This window comes from Macrobrachium nipponense, chromosome 7, assembly GCF_015104395.2.
Source record: "Macrobrachium nipponense isolate FS-2020 chromosome 7, ASM1510439v2, whole genome shotgun sequence".
NCBI classification, from domain to species: Eukaryota; Metazoa; Arthropoda; class Malacostraca; order Decapoda; family Palaemonidae; genus Macrobrachium; species Macrobrachium nipponense.
The window spans coordinates 89,327,509-89,347,437 of record NC_061109.1 but is presented as its reverse complement, the minus strand read 5'-3'; the positions used below and the strand labels follow the sequence as shown (position 1 = coordinate 89,347,437).

Sequence of the window (19,929 nt, the reverse complement as noted above, 5' to 3'; positions counted from 1 at the left end):
TGAATTTCAAGTCAGTGGTCCCTTTGGTGGGCTTGTTCCATATGAATAGGTTTCATCTTCTAAATAATAATAATAATAATAATAATACGTAATGAGGGCCAACTGTACAATACTTCTAAAATTTAAGTCAGAAGCTGACTCTGAATATCAAATAGCAGTCTATCCTGTGAAAAATTTGCACAAGCAAGTAAATAATAACAAGAAAAATTATAACTATATTCAAGAAAACAAGATACAGTATACTACTAAAAAGGACAGTTCTTTGAAAACAAAACAAACAAGGTTTTTCCTAAAATGAAATCCATAAAAACTTCTCATTAATAACAAATCTTCCTTACCTTAAACTTTTTAAAACATATTTCCTTAAGTAATCTCAAAACCATGTTTATAAAATATTTTCTGGGTGATTTGATTATCTTATCCCTTGCACCAATACTATTTTTAAACAATTCTAACATATCAGTGGTACATATATATATTATTATATATATATATAAAATATATATATATATATATATATATATCTATATATATATATATATATATATATATATATATAATACTAGATATATATATATATAATATATATATAATGTATGTATCTTATTAATCTTTTACTGTCTGGTTGCAGCAGGCAAAGTGAGAGAAAAAAATCACTAACATGAGAGATGTCAAAGATATGTAGTATATTTTCCACACTAAGAGACCTTCCTGTCTCACTCCCAAAAACATAAGATCATATACTAAAACAAACTTGTGATGAGTGCTAATTAAACTAGATCAGTGAGAACCACAGTTCTAATGCACAAATAAAAAAAATAAGATTGGTTACCACAAGTATGAACAGATAAATCAACTGGTCACATAAACTTTCAGTTGCACCATTACAAAAACTTTTGATGACGATCACAAGCTAAACCTGACACCACCATTGTAACGTTACCACTGATCATTAACTAATCTACAAAAACTATGGAAATTGGGGTTATTTAATGAGGACAACTGATAAACTACTACATACCCCCTTCATGAGTCATGAAGTGGGAACTCTTTGAAGAACTCTCACCAATACAACACCAGCTTTGCTTAGTTTAATTAATTGTCTAACACTGGTTTGTTTGCCCTATCTATATGTTCAAGATTAATATGAAAACAATATCCCTCAATTTAGTTTGAAACAAACATGTAGGTAATACAACAAAAGTTACCAAAAAGAGTTTAACAACCTCTAATCTTCTACAGCATCAAGTGCACCAGACTTATCATCTAGTCTTTGGAACCTTGCAGACTAGAGTAGACACCGTACCACCCTGGTCTTACATCTTGCTTTTAATACCGTTTAATCCTCCATTCAATCTGAAAAGAAAATAGATCAATTAAATATAGTGCAATGGTCTGTCGCAAGAATGGCCATAAAAAATGTTGGTTAGAGAGGCAATTAAGACTTACACCAGTGCATAAAGTTATTCAATGAAATGAAAGTCAGTGAAATAAAAAAACTGTATTTTAGGTCTTTAAATAACTCTGTTGATAGGAACCTTTCTCTGATAAATGCCTGTTTTGTAATTAATTTGTAGCATTGCTATTATTCATAAGTTTTGAAAAAGTTTCAGTAATTTTGTGAATTGCACAATTTTTTTTCTATCATGAATACCACAAGGAAAAGTGGCCTTTTCAAGGTTTACTGAAAAGAACATAATAGTAAATACGTACTGGGTAAACACAATGAAGACAGATTACGTTATACCTTATGAAAGCAGAATAGATAATGTGACGGTTTAAAGTGATCAAAGGGGTACATGTTATAATAATGCTAACACAAACAATAACGGACACATTTGCATAAGACAATGGAGAAAATTATCATGACTATTATGTAACCTCAGTACCAAATGTAGTGTCAGTGGCTGCCCTTAGTTCACTGTTTTCTCAGATATGTTAAATATCATTAAATAATAAAAGCATCAACTACCTTACTTATAAAAATCATAATTTTAATACTACGTTCTATGCTGATGACCTCTGATGTTGTGACATCAAATTATTAAATCAATAAACTTACATCGTAACTGTAATCACTCGCTAAATACCTAACGTGTACGTCAATATAAGAAAATATTCTAAAAAAAATGTACCTTCCAGGAATAATACAGGTTCTTCTTACATCAACATGCAAGCATCATCAATGACTTCCAATACATATTTAAGCATACACAATATCACTTACAAGGAAAATCTAGAAAAAAGTATCCATTACTACCTTGATAAAGCCTTCAAATAATGTGAGACTTGGCTCATGCCATTCTGAAAGGCTCCATGCACTGTGGAATAGAACGCAACGCTATTGGCCTCACCAGCTAATACTATCAAAGGTACCTGAAAAGTCCAGACTGAATAATAAAAAGTTCCAAAGACATAACACATTAAATGGACTACTATACAATTATTACTGTTGTTGAAACAAAAAACAGACATTGTCCACATAAAATTCTGACTATACAAACTTCAAGATGAATTATTATTATTATTATTATTATTATTATTATTGTTATTATTATTATTATTATTATTATTATTATTATTATTATTGTTGTTGTTGTTGAAAACAATAGCAGTTTCAATGACATCTGATCTGCATAAAGTCTTCTCTTTTCTTTTTATTATTGAGAAAACTCTCTGCAAACATTATTATAATTATATTATTATTATTGTTGTTGTTGTTGTTATTGTCACAAGCAAAGCTGCTGCACTTCTGACATGACACTCATATCCCACTCTTTTTTATAATCACCACTAGAAAATCAAAGCAAAATACAAACCTTATCTCCAGTGTTACTTGTAGCACACACAGGTTCATTTAAAGGACTTTCACCTGGCTGTCCCATTCTGCATTCACAGGGCACAGAATGATGCGAGTAAGATCCACGGAAAAACTTGCTGGTTGCCCACTGTGTCCTGGCAACCAGAATCGCAATGATGGTCATGAAAACATACGAAGACATGTCATTTTTTATCACATGTATACATTTACGTGATGTATCTTTTGAACAACTACAGGATAAAAAGTCCTAAATAAAGTCTTTCTATGGGAACAAAATGAAAGCCAATTACCCTTTCAGCTTCAAGTTACTGTATGACAGCTGTCTTTTGACATCCAACTACAATATAATTTCCTGTTTAATTTCTGCACCTCTCTTAAGACCAAAGCCTTCAGGCCAGCCTTAAATAGGTCTAGAGATTTTACATACTAATCAAGTTCTACAGGTTCCTAACAATCTTCAGATTTTTCCTATTACAGGCTTGGACAAAATGAGTTCTATTTCATCACAATTACATCAAGTCTGGGTCTTCATCTATCCCCTTCCTGGGCCTCTCTAATAGCCTGAATAACTTGCTGCTCTCTCCTTCACATCATATTTCCAAACCATTCCAATCTTTGAGGTTGCAGTCTACTTTCTTGCCTCTGGACACTTTCACCATTGTTCATCTTTTTGTTGATTGTGTAAGAATATTTTTAAAGGTCATATAGTACACAAGAACACAGAACTCAAACATACAATCTTTTAATCTTTTTCAGTTCAGGATAAGTACTTTGGATTAAGTCTGGCAAAAAGAAACTAACTACACCAACTAGAATGTTCATGGGACACCGATACTGAGCTGAGCAAACTGTCAATACAAGAGACAGCTAAAACTAAGAACTTTACCATTAAGATCAAAACTAACAGCAAAAATGTCTAGATACTGGCACTCGCATAAGAAGAATCACAAAATGGTGAAAAGAATGAAATATGGAGAAGACAGCAAAGACATGTCCAGTACATCTCACTTTAGTACTCTCACTTGTGAGGAAACAGAAAATGGCTAACACTGTACTTGCCTATAAACTTTCTTTGGGTATGGAATATCTTCTCTATGCAAGAACTGCCTAAGGAGCTTGACACAGGCCTGGCCCACTATCTCCTCAGCAAGTGTCTCCATGTACTCTGCTTCTGCTCCACCTATCCATCCACAAAGCATTGCTCTCTGGTGCTGGACTGGATCAAATCCAGTAATGCCTTGAAACCAGTTCTTCTTTAACTGTAAAATATTCATGAAGACCACACTGATTCAAAACATTCCCAGTAACAAAACATTACAATAAAATTTAATTGAATATAAAAGGCATTTGCTTTTGAACTATCTGAACAGGTTATGAACATAAGCTTAAAATTCTTACCTCTTTACTGTTACTAGGATTTTGTACTTGACCATAATTAGGCACTCTGTTTTTCCATACTAGCTGTATTCCTTTGCAATCCTGTGACCAGAATGGTTCGTCAAATTCTAAAAATATCTTGTCTATAGTTCCAAATCCAGTGGAGAGAATAGTCTGTAATTGAAGAATGGGTTTGAGTTAGTAACAAAAGCGCATTCTATTTTGAACAGCTGGAAATTGTGGTGATAATATACTATTTTATCATTGTCCTAGTCTTATCTCTCAGAAAAGCAGTCACTAAAACACAACTCAGACAATAATTTATTTGAAGACATAGAATACATTATTTTCAGTGATTAAATATAGACTGTTATATTCAGTAGTAAATTAATGTATAGACAATATTATATTACATCCACATGAGATTACTGCATAACATACTTTAGGTTAGACAATAAATTTTTTCATAGGTTCAGCTTCTTGCCCTCTTTTCGTTCAGGGAAGAGGAACAGTTAGTCAATTAGTTAGGAAAGTAAAAGATAGGGATGGAGCAAAGACAAGACCTGTAAGAACAATTGAGAAGCCTTTTTTTTCATATCTAACCTCAAAAAGGGAAGGGCCTATGCTAGAAAACAACATCCAATAATTTGTTCTCCTAGCATATAAACATCACTTCAGGGTAGAACAGTATCACTTCAGGTTAAAACAGCAAGTTACTTATAGGGCACCAGAGGAGTTGAAAGACCAAGATCTACTTGGATGAGAACTGCGAGATGTGATGCCAGAGAAGAATAGAAATCTTCATAACAGGCCTTTGTGTTGCACAAAACTGATGGCAGTGATAATGAGAAGTTTGAAGACAAGATTCACTACTTAGCAAAGAATTCTAGTACTAATCTCTCTCATTATCTCACATCACCTTTTGAAGATCATTTGGTAGACCAGGTGAAAACATATGAAGATGCTCCTTTAAGTACCCAATGGAAGGTGTAACTATGATGTGTTCTGCTTCATACTCTCTTCCGTTGCTGGAATACAAAAAGACAAGTGCAAAATGAGATTTAAATCTATGCTCTGAAATCAGCATTTTCAACAAAACCACAAGTGACTCTGGTATATTATTCAGTGCAAGTATAAAAAGTTCTTGACAGACCACAGATGGAACCTTTTGCTATACTACCTAAAAATATATCTCACCAGGAACACAAGAGGCACAGTATAAACTCCACTAAAAAAAATGTACATAATATTGTACTACTATGGTAGTTAACACAATTATCTAAAAAAGAATTCAGAATGAAGGAAAATACTCCTGAAGTGTTTCCAAGTTGAAATGTTTTGTAAACAGGATAATATAATTCTGAATCTTAATTAAATTCCACAGTATGATGTATATGTATGGCTGCAAACTGTTACCAATGAAACTTCCATATAAATAGTACAGCCTACAGTATACACTATTGTGAGTGGACAAAATATTTTTTAAAAAATTCTAAATTTTATAGCTATAAACACACCAGTGGCAAATAAAATATTTTTCAAAGTCCATCTGTTAACAATTACGGTAAATTATAGTTGACTGTTTCAACACATTATTGTTCAATATTGTCTCCTAACATTTACTTCACAGATATATTAAGAAAACCCAAAACACCACATACTTACCTGCACCTTACAATAACAGGCAATGTGACACCGTCTTCACGGACAAATCTATTGCTCTTCACTTGAAGTGTGTTAACATAATCAATACTGTTGATGAAAAAAGAAAAAAAAACACAATTTATACTGCCTCATTAATAATGCCTGATGGTTACTTAACTAGTGAAATCAAATATCACTAACTGGTAATATCAGTTGCAAGAATTTACAGTGAAATACAAAAAACTAGATACCAGAACAAAATTGTACTTTTGCTTTCACTTACATAATAAAATATTCATCACAAATAAAAAAAGCATCCTTTCCATCAAAACAATAACATGCATGTCACAGGGAAGAAGTTATTTTAAACATGCTTGTCCAGGGAAGAAGTTATTTTAAACATGCTCTGATCAAACTACAAAAGAAAGATAGATTTCTTATCAACCACACACCATCTCTTGTGAATTTCTAACCATTAACAGTTCCAGTATTAATTAAAAACACAGCACTTTTCAACTCATCACTGGAATACAGTACCACCTGTACTCACAGCAGTAGCGTGAGACACTAATACGTTCTAGTTCAAATGTTTAGTAACCATTTTAACCTTGACTCCAGTGTACTTCAGCACAAGTGAAAATATGCTGATGAAGCCATATGTTACCAAAAAGGCTTTAATTAAATACATCACAAGCCAGTTGAAAATATCCATTGTCTTGAAGAATTACTGTTGCTAATTTACATAGGTTACTGCTTGGAAATTTAGTTTGTCAAGTTTGAAAACTTAAGTTTAGCAAATTAATCATTATCACAAATTACTTTATTTTTCTTTTGTGGTTATGAACCACCTTTCTTATTTTCTGTTTTCTTCAGATTTGGGCTACAAAAGGACTGCAGGCTTGCCACTATTAGTAGACTTTGTACATGAAACAAAAGGGGAGAGGACATTATACTTTTGGAAAGCCATGCGATGTTACAAAAGCAGTGGAAGGCAATAATTTCAGGTCTGTCTGGGATCTTCTCAGTAGTCTGGAAGGATTACTCTTTAAATGAATAAATTTTCCAAACCAATAAAAGGACCCTAATTCACCATAATTCTTATTTCACTCACAAAAGGGTGGTCTGTTACTTACCTGGTAACTTCGCTGTTTAGCATAATATCAGCCTTGGTCTCCCTGAGAATTGCATCAATGATAGAGAGAAAACCATTCTTTGGATTCATATTCTCCTTTCCCTCACAAAATACATATCTTCCCCAGCAGTGCGCTGACAATTTTGGCAGGCAGTCACATGCATTATCTACCCTCTGCCACCTTAGAGAAAAAAGGTTGTGAAAATTTAAGATTTTTCAATTTAACACAAATATTATTAGCCTAAATATATTTACATTTTAATACCATAAAACTTTCATGCTTCACTAAGAAAAGTGCAAAACTACAAAATGATATTGTTATGATACAATAAAGTTTGTTCATACTTACCTGGCAGATATATATAATCAAAGTGCCCATCCACCTCCCCTCAGGAGACAGTGGCACTAGAAAATCTGAATAGAAAATGGGAATGGTTCCTGATACCCGCCTCCCAGCGGCGGGAATGGGTACTAACCACCTGTCCGTCCACTGCGTGTGCCGGAAGTTTTGAAATTCTGTCGGACTTCAGAGAATACAGCTAGTATATATATATCTGCCAGGTAAGTATGAACAAACTTTATTGTATCATAACAATATCATTTTGTTCATGAAGCTTACCTGTCAGATATATATATAGCTGAATCCCACCTTTGGAGGTAGGGAGAGACAGAATAGGATTTGGGAAACATATCCATGCAGATGATTGACATCTTGGTTCCTTACCTGTTAGCATAGCTGACTTCGTGATTACTGTCACCCAAGTCTGCTTCTGCTTTACTAGAGTCACCTGTGTTGCTGGTGAGTTCTAGATGATCTGTCAACGGGGGCGTGACCACAATGTGACTAGACCATTTGACCATAGTATGAGGGCAACAAAGCAAAAAACCACCACCTGACCTAGCCTAACATAAGCTAATTTTCCACATAACTTAGGCTAAAGGAAGGGAAGTCAGCCTCAGGCGGTCGACCCCACAACCCTAACTCAATATAAAGTTAAAAGCTCACCTAACCATTTTCTACCTGATAGGATGAGTGCTACTCCTTGCCCCCAATATAGTGTCTGCGGCGATGTACGTATGGTCCTAGCGAATAGCAGTTCTCGTATGTCATCTTCACCTCCCGAAAGTAGTGTGAAGCGAACACCGAGTTGCTACGCCAAAATGTGGCATTCAAGATGTCACTGAGTGCCATGTTCTTTTGGAAGGCTACCGATGTAGAGATAGCCCTCACTTCGTGCGCATTCACTTTCAACAACTTCATATCACTATCTTTACAAGATGAATGCGCTTCCTTGATGGTGTCCCTCAAGAAAAAAGCCAGAGCATTCTTCGACATTGGTAAGCTTGGTTTCCTGACCGAACACCACAAGTTACTAGAATTTGAGAGCCCTGACAGGGCACAGGATTCTCTCCGGCTCGCGCCCAATGATTTCGGCCATACCTTTAAGCTCGAAGGTCCTGGGCCAAGGGTTGGACGGATTCTCATTTTTCGCCAGAAACGTTGGGCTCAAAGAACAGACGGAGTTTGTCCCTTAAAAGCCAACGTGCTTGCTAATAGCTTGAATTTCGCTAACTCTCTTCGCCGTCGCCAGAGCAGTTAGGAAGACAGCTTTTCTAGTAACGTCCCTTAGCGATGCAGCATGCAGAGGTTCGAAAGGACTGGACATGAGGAACTTCAGGACTAATTCCAAGTTCCATGACGGCAATTTAGGTTGTGTCACCTTCGCGGTCTCGAAGGATCTTAAGAGATCGTGAAGGTCTTTGTCGTTCGCCAAGTCCAGACCTCTGTGTCTAAAGACAACCGACAGCACACTTCTATAGCCCTTGATTGTCGGGACTGCAAGTTTCAATTCCTTCCTCAGCAAAGTAAGAAGTCAGCAATCTGGCTCACAGAGGTCGTGGTGGAGGAAATGCCGTTCTTTTTGCACCAACTCCTGAAAGTGGCCCACTTCGATTGGTACACTGCGCGGGAGGAAGCTCTCCTTGCATTGGCGATAGCTCTTGCCACAGATCTTGAAAAGCCTCTTGCTCTGGCCAACTTTTGGACAGTCTGAACGCAGTTAGACTCAGAGCGGGGAGGTTTTTGTGGTACCTCTCGAAGTGGGGCTGTCTGAGTAGATCTATCCTTAATGGAAGCGTCCTCGGGAAGTCTACTACGAAGGCCATGACCTCTGTGAACCAGTCTCTTGCAGGCCAGAACGGGGCGATCAACGTCATTCTAGTCCCTTCCGACGCTGCAAACTTCCTTAGAACCTCCCCCAGGATCTTGAACGGGGGAAAGGCGTACAGGTCCATCCCCGTCCAGTCCCAGAGAAGGGCATCTATCGCCACTGCCCCTGGATCGAGCACTGGGGAGCAGTAGAGCGGAAGTCTCTTCGTCCTGGACATCGCAAAGATGTCTACGAGAGGACGTCCCCATAACCTCCACAGCTCTTGGCATACATCCTGGTGAAGGGTCCACTCGGTTGGCAAAAGTTGACCTTGCCGACTGAGGAGATCTGCTCAGACGTTCTCTACTCCTGCTACGAACCTCGTAAGAATTGTGACGTCCCGTGTTTTTGCCCACAACAAGATCTCCTTTGCCAGAGCGAACAGGGACTGAGAATGTGTTCTTCCCTGTTTCTTGATGTAAGCCAGAGCTGTGGTGTTGTCCAAGTTGATCTGGACTATATGACGAGAAACTTTTTCTTGGAAGAACTGGAGCGCCAAAAAGATGGCTGACATCTCTTTGAGGTTTATATGCCAGGACACCTGTTCCCCTCTCCAGGTGCCTGACACTTCTTCCCCCCCAAGTGTTGCTCCCCACCCCGTGGTGGACGCGTTGGAGAACAACACTAGGTCGGGGCTCTGAAGCTTGAGAGAAACACCCTCCAACAGCTTCACCGGATCGAGCCACCACTTTAAGTGCTTTACCTCTTTCGATATTTCCAAAATCGTATCCAGATTTTTCTTGTCCTTCCAATTGTCCAGCAGGAAGAACTGGAGAGGCCTGAGGTGTAGTCTCCCCAAGGAAACAAACTTCTCCAGCGAGGAAATGGTCCCCAGCAAACTCATCTATTCCCTCACCGAGCATGATTCTTTCCTTAGGAAGGCTGACACTTTGTCTAAGCCTTGCTGCTGACGTCCCTGGGACGGAAAAGCTCGAAAAGCCACTGAATCCATCTGAATCCCCAGATACACAATGCACTGTGTTGGGGTCAGCTGTGACTTTTTGAAATTCACCAGAAGTCCCAGGGACTTCGCCAAAGTTAAAGTTGCTTGAAGGTCCTTCAGACACCGCGTTTGCGAGGAGGCACGAATGAGCCAGTCGTCCAGGTACATAGAGATTCTGATGTTTGCAAGATGAAGCCACCTCGCCACATTCTTCATAAGAGTCGTGAAGATCATCGGGGCTGTGCTCAATCCGAAGCAAAGCGCCCTGAATTGGTAAACTGTCTCCTTCAGGACAAACCGCAGATACTTCATCGACTGGGGATGAATCGGGATGTGAAAATAGGCGTCTTGAAGATCTAATGACACCATCCAATCGCCTGGTCTTAAGGTCCCAAGAACTGACCGAGGTGTCTCCATCTTGAATCTCTGTTTCTGCATGAAAAGATTCAGACTGCTTACATCCAAGACTGGTCACTAACCTCCCGACTGTTTCGGCACCAGGAACAACCTGTTGTAGAAGCCCGGGGATTCCAGGTCCACGACCTGCTCCACCGCTCACTTTTCGAGCATTTGCTCGAGCAGATCGTATAGAATCTGCTGCTTCTCTTGATGGTAAACAGGTGATAAATCCCTGGGTGTCGTGCACAGTGGGGGAGGCTTCAAGAAAGGTATCTTCTATCCCCTCTTGATGATGTTGAGCGACCAGCTGTCTGCATCCCTCTCTCTCCAGGCTTTTGAGAATAAACAAATCCTGGCTCCTACCGGTGACTGAAGGACTGTCGTTTCATTTCTTACCCCTGAGCTTAGAAGGGGCTCTGCCTCTGGAAAGGCCTCTTCCTCGAGAAGGCGGCCTCGAGGATGCTCCACCTCGAAAGGGATTCTGCTTCTTAGGAGCTTGCATTCGCGAAGACGTCGAAGGGACTGCCGTACGTCTCGAAGACTGAGCTAGGAGGTCTTGGGTCGCCTTTTCTTGCAGGCTGACGGCCAGATCTTTGACCATAGCCTGGGGAAAGAGATGGTTCGAAAGAGGGGCATACAGCAATTCTGCCCTCTGTGAGGTAGAGACCGCCTTCGCAGTAAAACTACAGTAGAGTGCTCTCTTCTTCAAGATTCCTGTACAGAAGTGCGAAGCTAGCTCTTCAGAACCATCCCTGACGGCCTTGTCCATGCATGCAAGAACGCTGGACAGCTCCCCCAGGCTAATCGAATCAGGACTACGTGACTGTGCATCCAGGACCCCTAAACACCAGTCCAAAAAATTAAACACTTCTATCGTACGGAAGAGTCCCTTAAGATGGTGGTCTATTTCAGGAGGAGTCCAAGACACCTTTGCTGATGAAAAAAGGGATCTCTTCGGTGCGTCCACCAGGGTGGCGAAGTCACCTTGGGCAGACGAGGGAGCTCTTAGTCCGACGTCCTCCCCTGTCTCATACCAAATGCCTGCCTTGCCTGTAAGTCTTGATGGGGGCAGGGCAAAAGAATTCATGCTTTGGACTTTTCTTGACTCCATCCAACTATGTATCTTCTTAAAAGCCCTCTTGGTCGAAAGCGAAGTAGCCATCTCACGATTCCTGGAGTCTTGATGGCTTTCGAAGATGACAACTGAGAAGGGGGAGAACGAGGGGCCGAAGGTTGGAATTTTTCTTCAAAAGAAGCACGGAGTAAGCGCACCAAGACTTGATAATCCGAAGACGCCGGTGTTGAAGATCGTTCTTCGGTTGCTTCCTCCGACAAGTCTCCTTCATGAGAGTCAATCAGATGAGTAGAGTCCAAAATATCTTTCGAGTGTCTGCGAGCGTCTGGGAAAACGTCCTGTTGATCGTCTTGACGAGAGTCCAGACAAGCGTCACGCTGAGCGTCCTGCCAAGCGTCCAGATGAGCGTTCAGCAAAGCGTCACGCCTGGCGTCCAGCCGAGCATCGAGCGTCACGCCTGGCGTCCAGATTAGCTGCCAAACTAGCATCGTATCTGGCAGCCGACGGAGAGACCCTCATAGACGAGCGAGGGGCGTCTCGGCGAGCTACGTGACTCTGCATAATCTCTTGCAAACCATCCTTGCTCCGAGGGTAACTATGTTTCTTTCTCTCGACTGAAGCATGTTTGGGAAGATGATCCTTGCGCTCTCTAGACAACTGCTGGGGAGCTGAACGAAATCTAGAGGGTGAAGCAACATGAGAAAGAGAGGAGCGAGGAGAAGGAGAAGGGGACTGCCTGGACCTCTTGATTGGCAGTTTATCATCCTTCCTTCTGCGATACGGCTTTGCCTCTCTCTCTGCAATCAACGAGTCAAGTTGTTGTTGTATAGACAAAATAATCCTCTTTGACGGAGAACCTTCCTTCTCAGGCGAAGGGCTGATCCTATGAGAAGACAAGGGGCGAGGGGAAGCCCTCCTCCTTCTCACATGGACCGCCACGGCTCTGTCTCTAGAGCGACCGGGGCGCTCAAAAGCACCCTCGTCGGAAGACGTCCTCTCCTGCGAAGCTCACAAATCAGGAGATAAAGGACGTGAAGCGTCCTCCTCCCTGAGACCAAAGATGACGGCCGCCTGTGCGACATCTTGCATCTTTGCTCTCTTTTGCGGCGAGTCTTCAAATTGCTCAGGAGACAACCGCAAAGCAGAAGGAGCTAACGGACGTGAAGCGTCCTCCTCAGAGGAACCAAAGACGACGGCCGCCTGTGCAACATCTAGCGTCTTAGTTCTCTTCAGAGGGTGCGAGACCTTCTGAGAGCTCCAACTCCTGCGCGGGGAGGACGTCTCTGATGACGAAAAACAATCCAAGATTCGAGCACGATCTTTGGCAGCCTGGGAAGTGTCCACAGGTCCTGCCGAAGGGGCATTATCACTACACCTCACTGCACTATTAACACTTTCCAAAGCGAGCACTTTCGATTCTAGGCTACGTAAAGATTCCAGAATCATAGATAGGGCATTACCTTCCACAGACGCTATTGCAGGGCCCGAAGGCATTACAGGTTTAGGAGGAATAAATTCTACTGGAGGGGTAGCAGGTGTAACATTATTGCCCTGACATATACTGCCTGATACACTCCTGGAGGAAGACATCCTGATCCTATCACGCTCTAACTTACGTATATAGGACTCGTATGCCTTCCAACCCGAATCAGACAGACTTTCACACTCCTTGCAACAATCATCAAACATACACACATGATTTCTACAACTCGCGCACACTGTGTGGGGGTTTACCGAAGCTTTTGGTAGCCTCACCTTACATTCTTCCATACAACATACTCTGGCGCTAGTCGAACTAGATCCAGACATCTTAGTTAAAGGAAATAATCAAGCCAAAATCAAAACAATCCACAATTAGCGTATGCCTAGCCACAGATCCAATATCAAAAACAAAGTCAATCAGGATACTCAAGTAGCAAAAGAAGTTCCAAAATTCAATGACGGAGGTACTGAAAACAGGTGTTGACAGTACCGGCGACAGAGAAAATCTGAATAGAAAATGGGAATGGTTCCTGATACCCGCTAACCACCTGTCCGTCCACTGCGTGTGCCGGGAGTTTTGAAATTCTGTCGGACTTCGGAGAATACAGCTATATATATATCTGACAGGTAAGCTTCATGAACAAAATCAGAGGTAAGGAAAGGCAGTGATAAGGTTTGAGAAAATTTTTTATTTTATAACAATCTTGACTGCTTTTTAAAACCTAGTTAAAAGTAGTCAATCCATACTAAATATATACTGTGGTTTTTCAGTACACATACCTCATGTACCATTCATACAGGGCTTCCTTTAGTCTGGCCATCTCTGGAGAATTGTGTTTACAGGAGGCGACATATTTCTTGAAAGCTACTTTAAAATACGTTCCTACTGAAAGAGTAAGAGGGGCTCTGGACATAATCTGTAAACTTTCATTAGCTTCATCCATGACAGACATAACTTCTTCAACGAGATCAGCTGGGATAAGGTCACCGTTTTCTGTATAAAAATCCCCTGCAAAAACAATTACATTCATCTATCAGTAAGTCATTGCCATCAACGTTACAATCATAGATTCTTTTACTTTAAAAAACAATTTTTCATGGGCCCTTTTTAGATGTAATTAGGTTACCTTCCCCATCTCCAGAAACAAAATCATATAACAGATTTCTTGACTTGGCATATTCATGTATTGGGTTGTTAACTTCTCCGTGGATCCACTGGGCTCCTAAGTCTAAATGTCTGGACTCACTGGTTTTGATCGTGTTAATTCGGCCACCAACTCTACCACTTCCTGTGTCAATAAAACATTGTTAAGAATAAACGTTTTGTTCTGCAGATATATTCTTGTTATTTATGACTTGAGACAGAGGTTGACTTTTACAGAAAATTTTGCAAAATTCTGTAAAAATTATTTTTAAAACGTCTAAATTTAAAAGTATACTATCTACAACTAAAGATAAACAATCAAAATGAAAACTAACATACGTAGTTTTAAACTTCTAACAAGTATTAGACTCCATGAAAAACTAACCTTCCAATATAAGAACAGAATGAATGCCATGTGATGTGAGCTCTCTCGCTGCCCCAATACCTGCTGCGCCACATCCAATAATGATGACTTGGTATTTGGTTCTTTCTTTTGAAGTTATATTCCTGGGTGCTGGTGCCTTCTGAGAACTGTCTCAAGAGAAAAAATATAGTTACTCCTCACAGTTCATCCCTGCATGTCTTTTTATTAATGACTCCTCATAAGCATCAGGAAGAATAATTATATACTGCATATGAATAATATTTGAGAGAATTAAGAACAAAGTTCTGATCTAAGAAACAGTTGTACACAAATACTTTCCTGCACTTACAGCATCAAAAGATGATGGGTATTGTACCAAAACAGCTGATTCTTCCTTATCTGATTTTTTTAGTTGATGTTTATTATTGCCCTTTGTCTGCTTTATATTCAATAATGTGTTCATACAAACCAGGTCTGGTTGGCATCTTATGTTTTGTTATACGTATAATTCAAATAATAGTTGTGGTAAAGATACAAGAATGACTTAATTATACAGTACTACATCAAATTCATGGAATGATTAAGTACAGTGAATGGGGACCCCCCCACACCTCACCTTGTAGATTAATAAAGAGCCATGGGGCCTCTGGCAGTCTCAAATCCTGGGTCATTTGAGGGCCAGTACACTGGAGTAAAAAAATTTTCAGCTATATGGGTGAAATTTATGGTACTCTCCCTGTACCAAAGGAAACATAAGGTACCTATTTCAGCCCACATGAGGATGGGGGAATGGCACATTCTAATTATATCAACGTAATCATTTTAAGTATATTCTCATTGGTGTAAAAATCCATCACAGTGGGATTTGGTACAATTTCCAAGTTTACACTCATGTAAACAAAATGGGATGGTGATGCATCTCTTTCTCTCTTACAGTAATTGTGAAGCATATCTTGAAACCTGGTAAAAAAAACCCTCAAATATTCATAACATCTCTGTTGTAAGTCTTAAATCCAAGTATTGCCAGAAGTACCTGACACATTGCCTGCGTGGAAAATTCTTCCATTTCTATCTCTTTCCCTGAAGCATGCCTTCTATAAAATCCTAAGGGCCAACACCACCAAATGCACAACACCAAAAGCAGACCCCTTGATATGTTATGATTAGGTCTACAGCGCTCCCCTACTTTAACATGGGGATAGGTTCCAGAACCCACTGTGGAAATTCAAAATCCCTCTAAAAATTTGTATAACTGCTTATAACTGCCAAATACCATGTCCCCTTAAACTAAAATGCTTACAACTGCCTATTTTAACAATTCACTGCCTAATTTAATAAGAAAAAAGTGAATTATGTATTGATAATTCTAGAGATATTGCTCAGAGAAAAATTTGCGAATTAGTGAAAGTACCTGAAGAAACATGAGAAATGTTCCACAAAAATCTGTGACAAAGTGAAGCGCCAAGTGGGGTAGTACTGTCTTTCACTAACACACATTATCCGTGTCGTAACAGCTGGAATTACTTATACAGGTAATGATACACCTCCTTCCAGATGAGTGCTTCCTTGCTAAGAATGTCTTCCACATTTAATTTTCTAAAGCTGGAATTTTATGTATTCCACTTAAGAGTTCCTCTGATTTCCTTTTTAAAAAGATTTGTTGAAGCCTGTATTATTTTTACTGTATGATACTTAATTCACAAAGTAAAACCATTTCTGCAGGACCGAAATTCTTTAATATTTCTAGTCTGCATTTTGTGGAACCTGTTTTAGTAAGGACTTTTCTCATTAGTTGTCTGCTTTGATATGTATCCCAATCAAATACCTTAGGTGGTAAAACTGAATGTTACATGTAGATTTTTTAATACTGTACGTGGTCATAATTTGATCAAGTTTTCTCACTTGTATTTACAACAAAAATTATGACAGTTTTCTTCTTTACGTTGTTTGGAATACAAAAATCTTATGATTGTAATATGACAATTTGTCGAAAATTGCATTTTTCCTAACTATACAAACCTGAGGTCCTTTACATATAGTCCCACCTCATGCCACCCCTCACTCTGCAACTTTTTGCATGGGCCTAAAGCAAAAGTGATTCTTCACCTCTCGGGCGCGCGCACGATCGGACAAGCAGTTAACTACCGTTCTCCCCTTGTTCGAAGCTTACGACCGTTCCAGCTGCCGCTAGCTACTTCCTATTGTTAAAGGACCTCAGGTTTGTATAGTTAGGAAAAATGCAATTTTCGACAAATTGTCATTTGTTCCGATACGTAATACAAACCATCGGTCCTTTAACAATAGGAAGACTCACTTCTTGGTGGGAGGAATCTGAGTCTTTTGATGAACAGACTGGTGTTCGTCCATCCCTGGAATGCCTCCCTGGTCGTAAGAGCGAGGGAGGGATCCAAGCCTCTGTCCGATTGATCGGGGTGTGCACCGCAGGATCAATGGTCAGACCTCTGGGCCGAGTACTAAGAGAGAGGCAAGCGTATCTCTTCGTACCAGCAAGCAAGAACTTGTTTCTGTTTGCAAGAGGCAACATAAAGTATGGGTTTGTCTCAAGCTGGCATCCACTTCCTCCCCCTTGTTGGAGGAAGTGGTGGATATACGCTCCTATCCCTAGTGAAAGGGATAGGATGGGGCTCTGTTGAGTAGCTCACCTGCATCTTGTCCTTATCCAGCAGGGTGACGACCGTGTCCCTCTAACCACAGGTAGAGGGGAAGAAAAAGATGGGAAGAGGAGCCAGTCACACTCTCATTCACTCATCCATTCTTACGGTCACACCAGGACTCGATGCTGTTCAGCCTGCGAGGGTCTGGGTTCGCTACACAACGTGTTGAGCAGCCACCACGGGTCCCAGGGAAAAAGATCCAAGGACCTGTGGGCAATATCCCGAAGGTAGAAGGAGGGGCATGTGGTCTGGTTGGACCAGACCCCTGCCTTCAGTACCTGCGCCACGGAGAAGTTCTTGCGGACAAGGCAGCATCTCCTTCGCATCGAAGGCGGTGAAGTCCATTAGGGAGGGGATTGTGAACGACTCGAACCAATCGTCAGGGACCGAAGGGTTCTGAGTCTTCGCTACGAAGTTCGGTACGAAATCGAGCGTCACGGATCCCCATCCCCTGGATGCTTGACTTCGCAGAAGTCATGCAGTTCCTCAGAGGAAAAGAAGGGAATAGTCGCATGACCTATCCCTCTTCTCTACTTCGGTGATGTCCAGTACCCATACTGGTCTGTCCGTTTGCCACGAAGTCTCTCGCATCCTCCTATCCCCATGCAGCGAAGTTCTCGGTAGTGGATAGGACACCGACACTCCATGGTGGGTGTCGATGGTATGGGTACTGTGACAAGCTATTAAAACGAAGTAATGATTGCTCTGTAACAACCGAACTAAGTCAACAGCGTAGTTCGTAACTGACTCGGGTGCTCTGACAGCTGCCGACTGACTGCGTTCGGTAGGAGGCAAGTTGTCCAAGCATCCGAGTAAGTCACGTGACCTTCGCCTTTAAAGGGTTATGCCGAGAGACCAAACAAATAATGTATTTGTTTGTCACCAATGCCGGACAGCGAGGTGATGATTCTCTTAAGGCATGTGCCCAACAGGCGAAAGTCAATTGCCTTCTAGAGACCGAGGTCCCTGAAGGCAAAACATCTCATAGTTGTTGAATCTCAGCTAAGGAGAAACAACACTATGTACCGTTGAAGACGAAGGTAGATATTGAATGCAACCTACGTCTTCACAGACGAATCGAGAGAAGGATTCTCAAGATTCATAACCTGTGCTTACAAATGACTGAAAACGCTAACCGCTATTTCATTGCTGTCCGGTGAGAAGTCGTAGTTGCAATGAAAGCGGGGCGTTCTTCAGTAATGAAAACACAGGGGAAAGCCGCCTGAAGAACTGCTTCTCATGGGCTGAACATTTGGAAGTAGAGCTGTCAGGTCGGAGAGTAGGCGATGTCTTATGACACATATGACAATTTGTCGAAAATTGCATTTTTCCTAACGGTCGTAAGCTTCGAACAAGGGGAGAACGGTAGTTAACTGCTTGTCCGATCGTGCGTGCGCGCGCGCGCCCGAGAGGTGAAGAATCACTTTTGCTTTAGGCCCATGCAAAAAGTTGCAGAGTGAGGGGTGGCATGAGGTGGGACTATATGTAAAGGACCTCAGGTTTGTATAGTTAGGAAAAATGCAATTTTCGACAAATTGTCATTTGTTCCGATACGTAATACAAACCCTCGGTCCTTTAACAATAGGAAGACTCACTTCTTGGTGGGAGGAATCTGAGTCTTTTTGGTGAACAGACTGGTGTTCGTCCAACCCTGGAGTGCCTCCCTGGTCGTAAGAGCAAGGGAGGGATCCAAACCTCTGTCCGATTGATCGGGGTGTGCACCGCAGGATCAATGGTCAGACCTCTGGGCCAAGTACTAAGAGAGAGGCAAGCGTATCTCTTCGTACCAGCAAGCAAGAACTTGTTCCTGTTTGCAAGAGACAATCATAAAATGATGGGTTTGTCTCAAATTGGCATCCACTTCCTCCCCCTTGTTGGAGAAGTGGTGGATATTTACTCCTATCCCTACTGAAAGGGATAGGATGGTGCTCTATTGAGTAGCTCACCTGCATCTCGTCCTTACCCAGCAGGGTGACGACCGTGTCCCTCTACCCAGAGGTAGAGGGAAGAAAAGATGGGAAGAGGAGCCAGTCACACTCTCATTCCTCATCCATTCTTACGGTCACACCAGGACTCGATGCTGTTCAGCTGCGAGGGTCTGGGTTAACTACACAACGTGTTGAGCAACCACCACGGTTCCCAAGGAAAAAGATCCAAGGAACTGTGGGCAATATCCCGAAGGTAGAAGGAGGTGCATGCGGTCCGGTTGGACCAGGCGCCTGCCTTCATTACCTGCGCCACGGAGAAGTTCTTGCGGAACGCGAGAGAATGATGAAGAGGCGTCCACACTCATCCTGGGTGTCGAGTTTCTTCAGACAGCTCCGTCGCGCCTTCACAGGACAAAGCAGCATAGCCTTCGTATCGGAGGCGGTGAAGTCCATTAGGGAGGGTATTGTGAAGGACTCGAACCAATCGTCAGTTACCGAAGGGTTCTGAGTCTTCGCTACGAAGATCGGTACGAAATCGAGCGTCACAAATCCCCATCCCTTTGTGCTTGACTTCTCAAGAGAAGTCATGCAGTTACCTAAGACGAAAAGAAGGGGATAGTCATATGACCTATCCCTCTTCTCGACTTTGGTTATGTACAGTACTCATACTGACAAGCTATTAAGACGAAGTGTAATGATTGCTCTGGAACAACCGAACTAAGTCCACAGCATAGT

At 41.2% G+C, this 19,929-nt stretch overlaps 1 protein-coding gene across 7 annotated transcripts in view; it reads right to left on the bottom strand.

The window, feature by feature from the left end:
- Positions 1-587: 587 nt before the first annotated feature.
- Positions 588-19,929, bottom strand: part of LOC135217152 (peroxisomal N(1)-acetyl-spermine/spermidine oxidase-like) — a 128,753-nt gene continuing 109,411 nt past the window's right edge. For all 7 annotated transcript variants that reach the window (XM_064252868.1, XM_064252867.1, XM_064252864.1 and 4 more), the window contains 11 exons: positions 14,613-14,758; positions 14,211-14,372; positions 13,864-14,092; positions 6,976-7,155; positions 5,864-5,950; positions 5,118-5,226; positions 4,220-4,372; positions 3,881-4,080; positions 2,820-2,955; positions 2,261-2,376; positions 588-1,356 (listed from right to left, as the gene is read on the bottom strand). In XM_064252868.1, coding sequence (XP_064108938.1) covers positions 1,317-1,356; positions 2,261-2,376; positions 2,820-2,955; positions 3,881-4,080; positions 4,220-4,372; positions 5,118-5,226; positions 5,864-5,950; positions 6,976-7,155; positions 13,864-14,092; positions 14,211-14,372; positions 14,613-14,758 — 1,558 coding nt within the window. In that variant the 3' untranslated portion in view covers positions 588-1,316. The remainder of the gene's footprint in view (positions 1,357-2,260; positions 2,377-2,819; positions 2,956-3,880; positions 4,081-4,219; positions 4,373-5,117; positions 5,227-5,863; positions 5,951-6,975; positions 7,156-13,863; positions 14,093-14,210; positions 14,373-14,612; positions 14,759-19,929) is intronic.